General features: G+C 44.3%; 2 protein-coding genes across 5 annotated transcripts in view; both read right to left on the bottom strand.

Moving 5' to 3' along the window:
• Nucleotides 1-6,837, bottom strand: part of qkia (QKI, KH domain containing, RNA binding a) — an 85,574-nt gene extending 78,737 nt beyond the window's left edge. For all 4 annotated transcript variants that reach the window (XM_030044172.1, XM_030044174.1, XM_030044173.1 and 1 more), the window contains exon 1: nucleotides 6,431-6,837. In XM_030044172.1, coding sequence (XP_029900032.1) covers nucleotides 6,431-6,575 — 145 coding nt within the window. In that variant the 5' untranslated portion in view covers nucleotides 6,576-6,837. The remainder of the gene's footprint in view (nucleotides 1-6,430) is intronic.
• Nucleotides 6,838-17,282: 10,445 nt separating this feature from the next.
• The window catches only part of pacrg (PARK2 co-regulated), a 144,034-nt gene continuing 143,569 nt past the window's right edge, over nucleotides 17,283-17,747 (bottom strand). The window contains exon 8 of the mRNA XM_030044893.1: nucleotides 17,283-17,443. Within this exon, the coding sequence (XP_029900753.1) occupies nucleotides 17,283-17,443 (161 nt within the window). The remainder of the gene's footprint in view (nucleotides 17,444-17,747) is intronic.

The following is a 17,747-nucleotide window of genomic DNA, read 5'->3' as shown; positions in this document are numbered from 1 at the left end:
GAGCGAGGGAGCGAGAGACAGAGTGAGCATTCAGCTCGTTTTTTTTCACCTCTTTTCTGTGAAGAAAACAAAACAACAGGGAAGGGAACGGGAGGAACGGTGACAAATATCGCTGAGGCAATTCCTAAGGAGCCTAATTGTTAGACACCACATCTGTAATGACAGGTCGGAGAGTCAAAAACAGAGAGAGCAAAATTAAGGGGAGTAGTATGAGTAAGGGGGTGGGAGAGCTATTCCAAGCAGTCAAAGAATGTAACAGGGTGGGGCTCCTACTCCTCTCAACTGAGGAGTACTGCTTATGTGTGTTGCATGTGTTCACAAGTGTGTGGGGGAAGGAAGGGCTGTGAAAGATAAGAACAAACAACTTTGTCCCAGACGGCTTTTCACGACTGAATCTAAATTAGTAAAAGGAAAGCCGAGGGACAGACGCACCTCTGTGGGAAAAGGACAAAAGAGGAGAAGGCCCATCTCCATTCAGACACAAACAGCTCCCTCCTCCTTTTCCTTCTCTGTCTGAAGGAAAAACAAGCCACTGACTCGCCCTCTCCATGGTGATTTCCTGTCCGAAATGGGCGTTACTTCCCTTGCATGTTTTGCATGAGACAAAAAAACAAAGAGGAAAAAGCAGGCAAAGAGCTACACTGCTTGGGTCAATGACAATGAAAGAAACCATGGTTTTGGAGAGAGGGATATACAACCAATATAAACTACAAGTCACTGCCAAGGCAATGTTGTGACATAATTATTACAACATCCCTTGACACCCTCTTCCCGTCTTCCTCTTTCACACTACCAGTCATCATCTGGAACACACACACTCACACACATTAATACCAGACAGAATGATGACTCTCTCTTTGACAGGAAATGCACAGTAAGCCTGCTCCGGGAAAACTCTCACTCTACATCTGGTCACCTCATTCAGTGTTAATTTAACAGAACTGCTCTGCTTACAGACTTCAGGAATTAAAAAAGAGACGAATAGCCTCTAGCAATACGCTGTCTACCAGCCAGCAGTAATAGAAGGGGAAAACACTTAGTTTTGGTGACAGCCAGCCAGCCAGATAGTCAGGCAGGCAAGCAGGGCAGGGCAGGCAGACAGGAGGGCAGGCAGCGGCTGCAGTGATAAGAAGGCCCCAGCACTCACGGGATTGAGGCCTGAGATAAGAGCCTGGGGCTGTCGCTGGATGACTTTATCACACAGCAGCCGGGGGGGACCCAGTGCTGGGGCTGGAGCTGGGCCAGGGAAGCTGGATGGGGGCTGCGGTTGCAGCAGGGACTGAAGCTCACACAGGCTCTGTGGTGGGGCTATTGGAGAGAGAGGTTCCCAGATCGAGACGTGTAGGTAGGAAGACGAGCAAGGCAACACTGTGTCCTGCCGCAACCCCTACACCTCACCCTGTCAGCCTCATGTCAGCACGTAATTTATTACAAGGGATGCTGGGAAAAGGAGAGAATGAGAATGGAGGGAAGTGTGCTGGCCAGACAGAGCCAGGGAAAAAGAAAGACAGCACAAAGCCTCCAGCTCAGCTTCCTCGCTGGTGGTGGTGGCTCAGCAAACCGGCTCACAGAATGGCTCTTGGTTAATTAAATTCCAGCTTATAAGTGGTGCCTTGGGATAGAATGGGGGAAAGTAACAGGGTGGGGGGTGGGGGGTGTATAACAGGTTTTAGCTTGCAAAACAACCCTGGCCTACAACTACCACCCCCCCCAACTCTCTTTCTCTCTCTCTCTCTGTCTCTATCTGTGCTCCCTCACGGCGGTTAGCTGTGTCTTACTTTGCGAGCGGCACTCAATCTTGTTAGCCACCAAATTGATTGCATGTCTGAGGTTAGTGCGGGTCTAGCCCTGTGCTGATCGCCAGGGGTCAACCTACAGTGGAAGAATGAACTTCTGCAACAGCCAGCCACGATGGAGACACAGATACACAGGCATGACAGGGAGAACCACGCAGACATGAAAACAGCACACAGAAACATGGGAAAACAGATAAGTGGTGAAATGTGCTCCCTTTTTCTGAATAATCAAAACTGCTGTTCCTATGGAAGTTGCCCCACATACAGGCTCCACAGTGGACAGCTGTCCCCCAAGCACTGACAACTGCCCAGGGAATGTCCTGTTAAATCACGGCACAGACTGAGGCAAATAAGCAGACACGAAACTTTATATGCAAAGGCGTTGCTGCAGCCAGGGACAAGTGGCATGACGCACAACCTGGCCCCACCACACAGCATGCAATGGAACAACGGGCTATTAAATCTATTACACAAACAAGGCTCAAAATTGAACCTCTAAGGAAAAGGGAACTTGGAACAAATGGTTTCAATCAATCTGACAATTCTGTTCCACATACTAAGAACTGCCAGAAGACACAATTTTTAAATTGTGTACATATATATATATATATATATATATATACATATACACACACACACACACACACACACACATATATAAAATATGCTTGGTTTCTTATGCTCCACTAGCTTACAGCAGCGCCTGCACTTCACCACTACAAACTCTAGATGTTATATGGGCTGTCTCCTCCTGCCAAGAGAAAATATAGCAATTTGAAGCAGCTTGTTGGCTGGCATGTGGAGCGCAGATCGTAAAGAGAAATAAAAAAAATCCATGGCGGGTGTCACCTCAGGGAGATGAACAACTGCAACGCAAGGGGATTCAAAAAAGGAGCCTGTCAGTTTGGCCAGAGTGACCTTGAGGGCCTACATACACACTGACAGCGCAACAGGGATGTGCACACACACCGAAGCAGAGTAGATGGGGGGCAGTCGTCACACAGGAGGGTCAGAGGGGGTAATGCCTGTGGTGTTTGCTTTCTTTCGCCATGGAAACAGCTGTACAGCTACACAAAAAGTTGAGAGCATTGTGTTAGTTGGTTGGGGAGGCACATGCAGCTGTCAGGGATGCTCCTAATGGGCAGAGATTTGGGGAAGAATTTAAGTTTAAATTCTAACTGGCTGGCTTTGTGCAGTCGCTGGGCACACTTCCGTCTGACAAAGCAAAGGCACGCAATGCATTCAAATAACAGCAAGAGACATCGACCATTTATGTCGGTGTTCTCCCTCATGGTATAAACGCTGTCCTGGGTATTTTCATCAACAACAACGTACAGACATTTTCTCCCTGAGGAGACAAGCCTGTCAATGTCTTGTTGACAGCTTAAGACTGCCCTTCAATTTCTCTTTCTCTCTCTATCTCTCTAGTTTTTTTTTTTTTTTTTACCCCTAAGCTGAGTGGTTATATTTCTACTTCTATGTCTCACAGTCAATAGCTTTTCAAGCATCTGCTCACTCCTTGTCACCCACTCAAGACACCCACTTGTAGAGAGACAGGACTGATGGAGAAGACTCTCCAACCCACTGCATATTCTAAGGGGGGAAACTACTCACATTCAACAAAACCTTGCTAGATCAAATATGTTTCACACCACAGCATCAGAGGTTACAGAATCCTGTCTGGAATCTATCCTGTCTGTCCAAAGTCACGGTTCAGCGTTATGTCTGTCATGACTGCTGCCCGTGACACACTGTCTTGGAATACGCTTAATCTGCAAATCAAAAATATACAACAAAAAACTACACAAGTTTAGCAAATGGCGACAACCCAAGGGCACATACAGTTTCCTAATACCACAAATTAGTTAATAGTTTTATTTTAAAATGTCACAATCCATACTCAACTGATCCAATTTTAGTGTCAATTTTACACACAATAACCATTTTATTGTTCTTTTTTTCCCCTCAACACTTTGCTGTTGATGTACGTTAAAAGTAGTTTAACCTGGGTGGGGCTGGTTTACACCAGGGTGGGATCAGGAGTGGGAGGAGGATCACCCAAAATACCACACTGGGGCTTTGCCCCTGACTGAAAGGGAGAGCAAACCAAACAGCCCCTAACAGGAACCAGACGGTCAGACAGGCCTCCTCTGCACTGAGGTGGCTTTCATCACACATACACGAAACATTTGGCGGCAGCGTAAAGTTTGGGCTGGTGCTGTGGAAACCCCAGTAAATCTGAGCGTTGTGTGGCTTTGGAAGAAAGAGAAACAAAGAGAAGAGGCTGGGGAGTCATGGGAGTCTCGGCTGTGATTTCCTAATAAAAAAACACCCCTCAATTTTTGCTAACACAAACACTGTGTTACAGGCCATTCTAGCTTTAAAAAAAAATATTTTTTATTTAGCTAGACTAGGTGCAAGTCGACTGGAAAGAGTATGTGTGCATTAGAGAGAAAATGTGAGAATGTGTCCACATGGACACTGGGAAGCAGAGATGGAGTTTCTTACTTGCACTAGTTTACTTCATGCAGTGTGCCAACAGCAGCATGACTGAGATGTTTGAATAAATGAGAAAAGCACACGGACCGTGTATTGGTCCTTTTTTCTTAGTGTTCACCAGAGAATTGTCGGGGTATAGGATTGTGGGGGCTGGGAGGCAGGAAGAGGGCGAGAATAGGAAAAAAGAAAAAAAAAAAAAAACATAAAACAAGAAACAAGTCTGTTTCCTACCCCACTCCCCCAGTAAAAACAACTACTTTGACCAACCCGACACGTAAATAAAATAAACAAAACAAGGCAACCACTGGTTTAAGTGTAATAATTCTAGGAATGCCTCTGTGGCAAAACTTATTTTGGGTTGAAAGCAAATCAAACTAGGTGCCTTTACTGCTGGTGACGGAAACATATAACTTAATTTACTGTGTAATAAAACTACTCCAAATCTCACCATTAAGTGACACAGGTTTCCCAAATGAAAATTACTATAGTATTCCTGTGGACTCTCAGTTTCTGCCTTACTCAGTAGCAGGTTTATAAAGATCTTATCATACTTTATGTTGTTGTTTTCTATAGCACCAATGTAGCGCTTATATTTTATTTTGCTTTGATGGTTGTACACTTATCTCTTACAATTAATTACAAAACTGCGGTAGTTTTTTTTCTTTTCTTTTTCAAAATTAAGTCGTAAATATCCCACTTTTCATAGGAGAATAGCTTGTTTACCATTTGTCAAAGAAGGAAGGGAATCTTTCCAGACCGGTTTTGCAAGTACATACAAGTGAGCCTACTCATCCAGATATGCAGCCGAAACTCAACCAGCCACTGCCCCTTATTTCACAGGTTATCCGTCCAGAAATCAATAATTTATCCCGCTAACTAGCACGAAGGACTACATTTTCATTAAAGTGACATGGTGCCCGTCGTCCAACACTACACACAGCATGGGGGCAGTCTGCTAGGGGGATGTGGCGCTCTCTAGTGTCCCCAGCTCAGTTACATAAACCTCAAATCAAACCTTCCGCTTAACCTGCTTATGTTATTGATACTGTCAACACCAACAGCAAATAAGTCGCTACCAGTGCGGCTGTTTGTGTCAAATGCAGTGGGCACAGTGAGGGGATATTCAAGAACAAAAATCCCGTCTCGACGGCGCCGCTGACGGAGACGATGCAGTTTGGTAGGGTAGCTTGACTGGCAAAAACGCGACGACTGCAGCAAATGAAGTATAATCCTTGTCGTGGCAACCACCAACTATAACCATCCCTAAATAATGTAATTAGTAAAAGCAAGCCCAGAACAAAAACTGTCCATTTGAAATGATAAAAAAAAAAGTTACAGGGCGAAATTATGTGTGCAACCCCCCGCAACTCACTGGCCATTGTTTGGGCAACAAGCAGACACATTCCGACGTGCTGCTTTTCAGTACTGTTGTTGAGCAGATTTTTTTTTTTTTTTTTACACAAACCTAGCCACAAATTAAATAAAATAAAAGACACGTTTCCGCATGTTGCATTTTCTTATTATTCAAGCCGTCTATTTTAGTGTGAGTTTGGTTGAATTTAACGTTAACCACACCGTTTGGTTCCTTGAGAGTTCAATGGAACGCGGACACCCAGGCTAGCTTAAAATGTAGCTAAGCTAAGTTGCTCTGGTACATGTGCAATAAGGCCCTAATTGTGATTTGCAACAGGGTAATGCGGAAACTATTTTCAAAACAACGACGTAAACTCTCCGGACTGAGGTGGCGACAGTCCGGAGTAGTTGTGAGTATTTTTTAAGTAAGTTAAAGAAAGTTTCCCCTGTCGCCACAAAGTCAGACAGCAAAACAAACTCAGCAGACAGCCTGGAAGACTGGAACGACCTGGCTAGAAAACTCTTAAAATCCACATCATTCCGCGGCCGAGGGCAAGCCAAACTCGCTGCAGATGTTATTGTGTATCGCGTATTGAGTGGTGGCCACTGTTTGGTGGAAGTTCAGAGTGTTAGGTCTGTCATGGTCTGCAATCTTGGGCAGCCGATGCTAGTGCGTGTCTGCGCCTGCCAATGCAGCAGGCATGCCCAGCGAAGCTGCGCCGGACTGCGCTGTGGTCACGCTTCCCCTCCCGACTCCCCCGCTGCTCCAGACGGCCATTTACCTTCATCGAGGAGCCTCTCAAGGTGTGTGAAGATGCCGCAGAGATTTGGCAGACTGGTCATGAGCTTCTTCTCGTTTAATAATTGCATCAAATAGTCGGGACTCGGCCTCGGTCGCTCCTTCACTTCGATCTCCCCGACCATCATCTTTGCGACGAGAGTGGAGAACAAACCACAGCGAAACACAGAATCCTCTTTTACGAAAAGGGAAAAAAAAATGCAAAAGAAAAAAAACTTGCGGATCAAATCCCTCGTTCCCCCCCTCTTTGTGGTTAAACGACCCTCTGAACACCAGAGAAAAGCCTGGTTTAGTTCGTTCTTGTTGTTTGAGTGGAGAGGGGAAAAAAGAAACCGTTATCTCCTTCCAGAGACTCGTGCGCCGTACTCTCCTCTACGCCGTGTGCGCTCGGGGACGTTCGATTCCACCACTGTAGGCGCGAGAGACTCTTCCACCGGAAAGGGCCCGTCCTCCTCAACGCCTATTGGCCAGAAGGGATTCCATGGGACCAAGGAGAGCACCAATGGGCGCGTAGTACCGAGCCAGGGGGGCGGTGAGGTGCCGCTGGTTAAATGATCTACAGAGATTAGGGCCAATCGTGTCCAGTGCGCAGGAATGCACAAATGCCCCTAAACAGAGGTGTAGACAACAGTGGCGACCACATTTACTCCCCTATTCCAGTGACATCAATAAGAATTTATAAGCTCGAAAATAAGCAGTGACTTCTGGAGAGTCTCAAACTTGTACAAGCCACCCCACATAAGCTTATCACAAATTTCACATGTAGGCTTTAATGTTGGGTTTAGATATGTACCAAACTGACCAACCTGTACACTGCTTATCATACAAGATGCCTCTTGTCACAGCTTGTGATCTGTCTTTGACCAATTAATCAATGTTACAGTAATCAATAAAGTCTTTTCATTGCCCTGTCCTTGGGAGGACCTTTGCATAGCCTCTGAAGATTAATGTCCATGATCAATGGAACACACACAAACCAGCTACCTCCGGTCTCTTGCGTCCAGGCTCATGTAAATAAAGCACAACTGGACCTTTTTGATTTTAACAGCTGTCAGCTGAGAGGGGCCTGGCTAAATATGAGCCCTGACCTTGGCCCTCATTCAATTTGTCCGCTTGCCGCTCGCCCTCTCATGTTTTTGTAAAAGTAGCTCCCAGCTGGGTGCATGAATACTCAAACAGCTGCACTATAACCTTCTGGCTTCAGCTCACTGCCACTGTGTCAGTATGGACGGCAGAATATGGAGATAGGGCACATAGGCTGAAGATAGCATGTCTACCAAACCGATAGAACAAAACCCACTCGTCCTCTTTGGAGGGATGTGACAAGTCAGCATTGCAACACATATCACGCTGTCCATCATATTCACTTGACATGTGCACCATACATTTACACCACACATATTCCTACACGCATTCATGCACACTCCATAATCTCACATATTCCTAGATCCATATATACTGTGCAAGCCCGGGTAACTGCACAAAACCAGATTAGTCAGCATGAGACCAAGGTGTCAAAATTAAGTTTGTGGCAAATGTAAATGTAAAGTACTACAGCACCTGATGTCAGCTACTACCTTAAGCCTGACAGTATCAGCTGAGTGCAGAAATGTGTACAGCTGTGCCACATCGACATTAGATCTGATTAACCCCGCATTAATTCGTTGTTTATGTGGGTGTTCAAAAAGACATAGTGTAATTGATTCGCCTATACAGAGCAAAACATGTCAGTTGTTTCTCTTTAGATATAATGTTGTCATGATATGTTGTATCACAAATGAAAAGAAAAAAAAAAAAAACTACATTCTCTGAGTCAAAGTGAATAGCCTGAAAACCTTTGGTGCCGTGCCAGCATGTCCACTGTGCTCTGAAGCTGTTTTTGGCATTGATTTATTTTCACTAGTGACCATATGGAAGCACAGCTATTAGGTTTTTATATGATTGCTTGTCATTAGCACCGCTATTAGCTGCACACCACACATGTAATATTGGTGCGGTGGTCTAAACATATGTCCAATATCTTTTAAAGGCAGGATGATAAAAAAAAACCTTTGAATCCAAACACTGATAAGTGATTTTGGTTGATAACAGTAAGGAGCTCGGCAAAGGGAATGAGAAACTTCATTTTGCATGTGAGTCACAGATAGTTAAATTGTTCATGGTGTTTACATTTTTTCCTTTTTTATACCCTTCCTCTTTGAATATAAGCAATGGAAAAAGTCACAGACTTGTGGCATCAAAAAGAATCTGGCATTTATACTGAGCTTTGAAAATGGGTTTAGTTCTTATCTCTATCGGCGCGCATGGTAATTTGCACCTTGCCTGGCGCTGATTCTTCTGAGTTGGGTCACATGCTGCTCCTATGTGTGTGTGTATGTGTGGGTGAGAGAGAAATAGAAATAGAGAGGGTGAGAGAGCGGCGCAGAGATAGAGAGGGAGAGCATACCTAAGTGTGTGTGTGTGTGTGTGTGTTTGTGTGTGTGCGTGTGTGCATGTCTCCTGACAGCCCGGGAGAGTGAACAGAAATGATATTAATCCCCCCCATTGCTCCCCCAGCCCTTGTGTTTTCGTCATTTTTAATAACACGGTTTCTATTCAACAATTAATCCAATTAACAGGGATCCAGATAATTAATGAACATGCGTTTAGCCCCTTTTGAAGAGAGGCTGTTAGCTCACTCACAATGTGCTTGGAGAGCGCCCTGGGTTTTTAGCTAACTGTTCACTGACAGAAACAATGAGGCCCTCAGTAGGGGCCCTGTACCTAGCTGTAGCCTCCCTCGGGGGCCACAGCCACAGGCTAGTGAGGGGGAACTGGTGACTCTGTCAAGGCAAGGCTGTTTGCGATAACGGCTGCAGCTCTGGCAGACGAGAGCAGAGGCCCACAGGCCCTGATAACACATATACATACAAACAAGAACAACATCTTTCCCTTTTTCTTTTTGGCTTGCTAGTTTGGAGACTATGGGGAAAAAGCGTTGGCAGAATCTGGGTCATTTACATTTTGAGGAAGGTGTGAGCACAGCGCAACAGAAATAAATGTCCTTCTGGCAACCACAGCATACACCTAGCACCTACAGAGAAATGCATAATGCACCTATTTTTCATTTTAACTCCTATCATGAGCATTGCATGACGAAAGCCCCATTTCTGCTTGTGTGCATGCATTCCCGCATTGCTGCACTTATACTTTTTTGTTTCTGTATGAGCAGTTATTGAAGGGAGTGCATATTAGTGTTATTGATTGTGAAAATGAATTGACAAGATGTTATTCTTGCAATCACCCTGAGAAATAGGATGGACAGCAGGCATGAGGAGAAAGATAGAGTTGTCAGTGGTGGTGGGGGCACATGTCGGGTGAAACACTGAAATTTGCCACCCACTCTTCCTCCTCTCCTGTTTTTACTTTGGCCATCTTGTGGATTAAGCGTGTAATCCAGATAGCAGGAAGGTGTCACATCTGACATGATGGATGGAGGCCGCCCCATCTCCCTCTGCAGATCAGCCCTTTGCTTACAGCGCTAATCAAACCCAAACCAACAGGGCTGTCGCAGGTCACCGAGAGCAACTTCACAATGGTGATCCACAAGACAGCTTGCAGAACGAGCTGGGCTCTAGTAATTGCACTGCCGGTTGTGGAGCTTGGAAATCAAACTCACTCAAACTCTCAAAAAAGTGCGGTGAATTGTGGGATCGAGCATTTATTGTTTACTTTTAGCTTATGCATGGTTATGCTGCACTGTTCAATGGGTTTGCTGGCTTTTTCGGTCACTTATGTACAAAGAACATGCAGAGGAAAATGCTTATACAGCTCACAATGGAAGCCACCATGAGGAAAAAAATACGTCTTGATAATGGTGTGGATCTGTAAAAGCTACCAAACAGAGGGAACTACTGATCCAGAGGCGCTGCCACCAATAACAGCCAGCTATATAGTGCATATACTGTGTTCGGCTTGAGTGTGTACACTTTGAATTGTTTAAAAATGTTAACCTCAGTGCAGTTTGCAAAGATGGGTGTGAGACCTGCAAATGCACAAACTAGCCAAATGTATTTACTATCTTCTATCGCCCCACTACAGTGTGAGCAGTGGTGATGACATGTTCCCAAGCTCTATACTCAAAGAGGTGGCAGCAGGTGGAGTGCTCAGGTATGGGGAGAAGCATGTGAAAAACCTATCACAATTCAATCTGATGCCGCAACATGCCTGCACTGCTGTGTTTCCGATAACCATTTCTGTTCCTACCAGCCACAGCAATTCACCTTTCTTTGTTTTGTAAAAGGTCACCTTGTGATTTCGCAAGATTTTTGGTTTTTTATCTAGATGCTCCAGTGGTCTAGCAATCTGGTAAGGGAAAGGCCTGTTGGCTTGTCTGCCTGTTGTCACCCTGCAGGGGAGGAAAGTGGATGGAGGGATGAAGACAGCTGGAGTCACCTTTGATAGCGGACTCCAGCGGGACAATAACACCTCCAACCCCCGCCTTGAACCTGCCAATCATCAATCAAAAGGGCGAAATCACTCTCTCTCTCACACACACTTGAACATTCTACATTATGGGTCACTTTGACAGGCTGAGGACAAACAGTAAAAACAAGTTTCACCCGCTCCACCTCCCTCTTTCAGTCCCTTGTGGGGAACACACTAGTGTCAATACAGCTTAAAGAGGTCCAGCCAATGCTGCATCTGTGCAGGCGATTGTTAACAGTGTAGATCCATTCCTGGCCCTACTGAAGACGCGTGCGTATTTGTTTACTCGCCCGCCTGTTTATGTGTGTCTGTCTGATGGTAGCAGAAAATGAAATGAGTGTTTGTGAGTGATAAGGCTTGCAAGAGAGGAAGAGGAGGAAGAAGAGTGCATGGGGAGAGAGAGAGAGCGAGAGGGGGACCGAGAGAGAAAGAATCCTCATTGATCACATCTTTTCTGAGAAGGATTGATCCTGTGGTGTGGTCCCCTCTGAGATCTGAACACACGCGCACGCACAGAGCCACGCACACACTCGCGCGCCGGCAATCACAAACACGCGCGCGCTGCCAGCTGCAGATAAGAGAAAGCTCCACAAACCTAAACACGCAGGTGAAAGGAAACCAGGACATGTGGGGTTGTAGCAGCGTCTGACTTTATTAATATTTAAGAGGTGCTTTACAGGGCACTGTGCAAGGAAAACAGAATATGAGCTCCCCTTTCAAAGTGTTTACATTATTCCCCCACTCTTGAATTAAGCCTGTGAAGCAGACACCTGGCGTATGGAGAGGCAGATAGATAAATCTCCATTGTGCTGTCCTGTTTTGCACATGCTCAGTAGCTCCTGGGATGAGTGTGGCCTCTGCCAGGCAGACTTGAACAAGACGAATCATTCCCAGGGGGACATTTATTTCTGTTGCAGAGCACAATCCCCTGTCTCATTGCTGCTCCTAACAATCTGCCTTTTGAGACTATAGGATTGGAATAGGAGAGAAGAGAGGAGCACGGGAGAGGACAAGAGGAGAGGGGGAAGGAAATTATAACAAAGCAGAGGAGAGATAAAGAATTGCTCGCTGAGACGAGGTTTCCAGAATACTTAATAGCTCCTCCACTGTACACTGGGTTACATTACAACATGCAACACATAATGCAACTTTGATCATATTAAGTGTGACCCACATGGGTGAATTATTTGATTTTCAACACAGTAAGACATACACAAACTGGGCCATTCGTATTCAGCTTGTTTGTTCAGATAAGGGAGCGTGGTGATGTCGTTAAGTGCCAGTTGTCGCCTCAATTCTCCTCTGTTTTTCACGAGTGAGGGGAAAAAGAGATAAACAAGTGGCAGAGTCTATGGTCCCCCACCTTGTCTTTTTGGTCTCTCATTCCCTCTCTCTGCAGCTGACTGCTCCTAAATCTCTGGGCTGGCCAGAACCAGACAGCTCTCTCCGCCAGGTGACACAACAGCCCCCTTCCCTCCATCCATCCATCTTGATGCGACCACACTCACACCCCATCCCTCCATTTCTCTTTTGCTGTACTCTGGATTCATCATGGAACGTCGGTCTGTCTCCAAGCCTGGCTGCAACATGCCTCTCTCTCCCTCCCTCTCTATTCAATATGTACTCTCTCTCAAGCGCACACACATACACACACTTTTTCACGCTGCCTTACCCTGCCATAATTGTCTTTTTTTCCTCCTTCCTCTGTCTTAAGTCTTTTCTCTACTTTTCTCAATCTCCTTTTTCCCCTCCGTCAACAGAATGCTATCGGTGTGTTTGTGTAGCTTTTGTTGCACAGCTCACTGCAATACAAAAGCCTTTGTTGGCCTGCCACCACTGTAATGTGCCGAGACGGAGATGTACAAGGACAAACTTGAGCTCCATGGAGCCAGCTTTGAGAAAGTCACCTTTCATTCTGAGACGCTGGCTCAGTCTACTCAAGGAGCTAGTGGAGCGCTGGCCAAACACACATGTATACACCTATCTGGGTGTGCTGCTGTGTCAGTCTGTGTTTTTAGATGAATTATGTGCATACATTTGCTTGTGTCAGTGCATTACTCTGTTTCCATCAGTGAAATTGCATATATATGTTTGTCAGGGGGAGTTTATTGCCGGTTGCAGAGCAGCAGCAGCTGCTGTGGGGGCTGAGCTGGCTAGGCTAATAATAACCCCCAAGCTGAGCACCTATAGGCCCCACATCGTTCAGGGTGACCCCAGGGAGTCCAATTGCAATGGAGGGTGAGATTTAGGCCAGGTTGTGGATTAGAGAAAGTTATTTCACCCTTAGCGGGCGAAGGCAGGTGCCCAAGGATGCCTGACATTCACTGGATAATGCAGGGGTTGAAACAGTACGAATGAACTTGAATGCACCACTTTAGAAAGCTTTGGAAATTATGCAAACTGGCCTTGCGTTACATTTTTTTTTTTCTGAAATCCATTTAGTGTTGAGTGTATTATGTGTACAGATTAGAGAACACACACACAATGCACACACACAAGATACAAAACACTTTTTCCCATCAAACTTCCCCAGGAAGGAGGGAAAAACCTCTGGTGAAACATGGCGCAAATAGGATCAGCAAGTTCCATACCTTGAATTTGGAGCTGAGGCATTTTTAGCAAAGCCCAAATCTCCTTAATCTCTTCAGTATACATCTGGGCTGAAGAGAGAGGATCTTGGAGGGGATGGATAACTATAGAGATGTTGCAAAATGGTTGAATAACATGTTACATCAATACTATTGTCTACACACACCGTCAGGCATATCTTTCACAATAGGCAGGGAATCAAACAAACTCTCTGAAATCCTGTGAACTGAAAAAAAATAATGTGGCTTTATCTGTGACAGATGCTATCTGCTGTAGGGAAGTAGAGCATGATGTTATAACCTGTGCTCCATGGCTGGAGGAAATAAACTGAATGGGAGGCCATTTATTTCCTTGTGTTTGTTAGGGCACCCCTGGTGACAAAATGATCAATTGCTCATTATGACTAAGAAAAAAAAAAGGTTAGAATATTATGAGTTATCAGTAGAATTTCTGCTTTGAAGTAAAATTGTTTTAAAAGCATTTTTCATGTGCAGGAACAGAGGCAAATATGAGAGAGATTCAACTCATGTCATGCTTAGTCTTCCCTGTCAGTAGGTCTGGACCAGTCAAGCGTTGATGCCTTTGATAGGCCAAATAACCTCATTGGCTGTCTCCATTCCTGCTCATTTCACAGTTCACTCTATTACTTGCATGAGCAATTATAGCTTGGTATTGTTGTTTGGATGTAGACATTGCTATTATTGTGCATGTGTGTGTGTGTGTGTGTGTGTGTGTGTACACATTCTTGCGCAGCTCTTGATCAGCTCTAGACCATATTTGCCAATGTTCCTTCACAGACTCCCACCTTTGTTAATGAGCTTTGGTGGGTTCCCGAAGAGGTCGAAAGGGACACCGTTAAGCATTTAATGCCCATTAGTGCCTGTGATGTGACCTAATTGAGCCAAAGCAATTGGAGTACCCAGCCCTTTAAGTGTGGAGAAGTGGAGTGAGCTCAAAGCCATTTCTCTCTATTAGCGGTTGTATGATATTGCATGCAGGCATGTGAACGGGCTTTAGGCTAAAAGAAAAGGCTATATGATGAGCTGAAAATGTGCTCCACTCTACAATGAAGGATTTTTAAAGCACTCTGAAAAATGTGGACTGGTTTATTTAGTTCTTATTTTCGAGCCTTCTTTCCTACCCCTAATCCCCCCTTCCATTGCTAGCCAGCTGTTAGCCTGTGGCTCGGTAAAATTGGACAGGTGAAGCGGGACAGCAGGGCGTCACTGATACACTTCAACAGAACCGCAGGCTATGCAAGTTCGATCCACTCATCAAGTGAGAGCAGAGGTGAAATTGTACCCACACCCCCTCTTTTTTTTTCAAGCAGAGCATGCACCTGTACCCTTGCTACATTTTTCTTGTTAAGTCTTATTAAGATGAGATATGGGTTATTTTGTTAAAGACGGGGTGCTCCTCTCCATTCCTGTTTGTCTTTCCCAGCACACTTCAAGCGACACACAGAGAACAGCCCGGTTGGGTTCAGCAGTGCGAAACACCAATTCAGTAACATTCTATTCAAGATGTGCTGAGGTTGAAATATGAGCATTATGAACCTGTCTTCTGGTTGAGAATAGATTCCTCCGCAGGCTTGTAAAGTTGCTTTTGCTGGAGACATGACTTACAATAAGAGACAGTGCGAGTGTCCTTGTGAGTGTCAAAAATCAATTACACCACATTTCCCCTGTGGGTTGCAAGGTTGTATACATGGGCGTGTGTGTGTGTGTATGTGTGTGTGTGTGTAGAGGGGTGGCTAATACTACCATTTTGTGTGGCGAGAAGTTATCATTTCTACCCAAATGGACCATACCAGTGATTTTAAATCTTTGACCTGTTTACTACAATCAACCCATTTTACAAATCATGCAGGGATACTAACAATTTCACAATACATAATCAAAATCCCTACATTTTTAAATACAAATTTCTAGCTGAAACGCACACCTTATAATGTTTAGCTTGTATGGCTGACACTATTTTTGCCATTCGTAAACCATGAAACTAATAATTCGCTGTGTAAAGCAAATGTCTCCCCAGAAACTATTTTCAGCTGAGGGTCTGTTTCACTCCACCCAATTTCAAGTCATTAAAACACAATAATAATGCTACTTTTATGAAAGCTAATGTGGACAATATTATTATGGCTGGTGTGAAGAAAACTTAGAGAAATTTAGGGAAAGTTAATTTTCATATCATAGTGGAATGAATGGAAAACTTGCTTTATATAATGTAGGGAAAATAATATCGTAGTTCTACAATATGTCTGCTTGGTTTTTTGCTTTTTGGTAGATATTACGCTAATCATGCAGAATCACTGGTATGGTCCTTTAAGCTCTGAGTAAGAATCTAATTAACTCCTATGCAACTGTCAGCTGCAATAAAGAACGCAGCAGTGAGGAAAGAGAGGGAGAGCATAGAGAGACCTTCTCTCCACACGGCGAAGGGAAACAAAGCGGCATAAAGATGCTTCCCCAAGTTACAGGATGTTCTTGATAAGCAAAGCATGCATGTGTATGCCTGCGCACACATACACACACATGAACACACATACGCGGGCACACATACCAAGTATTCCCAAAGTTCACGGTGAGGTATGAGGTTGAAACGATGTTATCAAGTGTGTGTGTGTGTGTGTGTGGGGCGTGTGTACGCGTGCATGCGTGTGTGTTTGTGTTTAGAGGAGCGCTGTCGGCCTCCATTCCTATGGGTCTTTCCCTGCATGCTCAGACAGGCTCCATCTCCAGCTGTGTTAGTGACAGAATGGGTACAGTGGTACAACGCAATACAACACAGCACAGCACAGTGTCACAGTGGTGCAATAGTAGTGCAGACATACGACAGGACTGGAGTGACACAGGAAAGGCTGGGTTGCATCATTAAAATCAACATTTTTTTGTCTGCCTCTTACATTACATCATCACCATTTCACTTAAAGACTTAATACTAACATAGCTAACATAGCACATAACATAGTACAATAACATGACAGAAATTAGAGGGAAATTATTAGTTATTGAAAAAAAAAAAATTACTTTCAGCAGCCATTTAGTGAATCTTCATTCATTCAATCAATCAATCTGCAATAATGTTTAATCAGTATTCAACCAAAAATACTTAAGTTAACCAGGATCCTTTAAAAAGCATCATTATTTATTAAAATGTTGTGCTTTCAGCCATTTTATATGAGTGTCACTGAGTGTCAGTTTTTTCATAAGATGGATGTCTTGTTTTGAAATGAGAGTTGTGATGTAACATGCTACTCTCATGGGCTGGCTGAAGGAACCTTAGAGGTAATAAATAAATACATAAAATACCAAGAAAAATAGGGATGCTAGCGCTTGAACAGGTGAAGTGTATTTTAATGAGGTGAGTTTATTCTGTGAAGACTGCATTGATATTAAAGCAGTGTACAAGCTATGAAAATAGTGTTTCCCAAAAAACAGACGCAAAATAATTAATGACTTGCTGGTAAGAATTTAATAGGGGTCAGAAAGGTCGTATTGAAGAGCAGAGGGGTATGGAGATAATAAGACAAGGCTTGAGCTGAATAAACTGGAACAGAACAGGATAAAGGAAGAAGGGGTAAATCTTTAACGGGGGTAAAAGATGAGTTCAGGAAAAAAAAGTGAAGTGAAGTTGAGGTCAGGGTAAGGCCAGGATAAAGTGGAGAAGACAAGGATAAGAAAAAGGTTTCAGCTAGAGGTGGGGAGGCTGATAAAGAGAGACTAATGGAGAGGTTAAGGTGTTGAGTCTGTGCTCTGCTGGGCTGCTGGACACTCTCATTTGAGGAAGCAGGACTCATAGGTGGGCACCATGTATTTGATGTTGATGAAGGCGTCTGGTCCTCCATAGCACTCCAACACCTCCAGGGTCTCCTGGATCAGGTCCCCGATGTTCTCTCTCTTCTGCTGGCTGTAGTCGATACCATCTCCAGAGTTGCCTAGGGCCAAGGTGACGGAGAAAGACAGAATGAGAAACAACAAAGAACAACTGTTCTAGTTTAGTTTGTATGACTAGCAAAGGATGCCACGAGAACTGATACATCTATACAAAGTCAAAACCAAAATTTTGAAAATGATACCAAAACCAGTGTTTTCAGTACAAGAAGTATTGTTGCATCACTCTGTAACTCTATAGTTTTTATTATTATTATTATTATTATTATTATTATTATTCTAATGTAGACTGTATGTCTTTATGTTTAAGTAGAGAAACACTTTAAGCTGCAGTCATGCTTACAGGAC

Source organism: Myripristis murdjan, chromosome 22, assembly GCF_902150065.1.
Source record: "Myripristis murdjan chromosome 22, fMyrMur1.1, whole genome shotgun sequence".
Lineage (NCBI taxonomy): Eukaryota > Metazoa > Chordata > Actinopteri > Holocentriformes > Holocentridae > Myripristis > Myripristis murdjan.
This window is presented reverse-complemented; position numbering and strand designations above follow the sequence as displayed.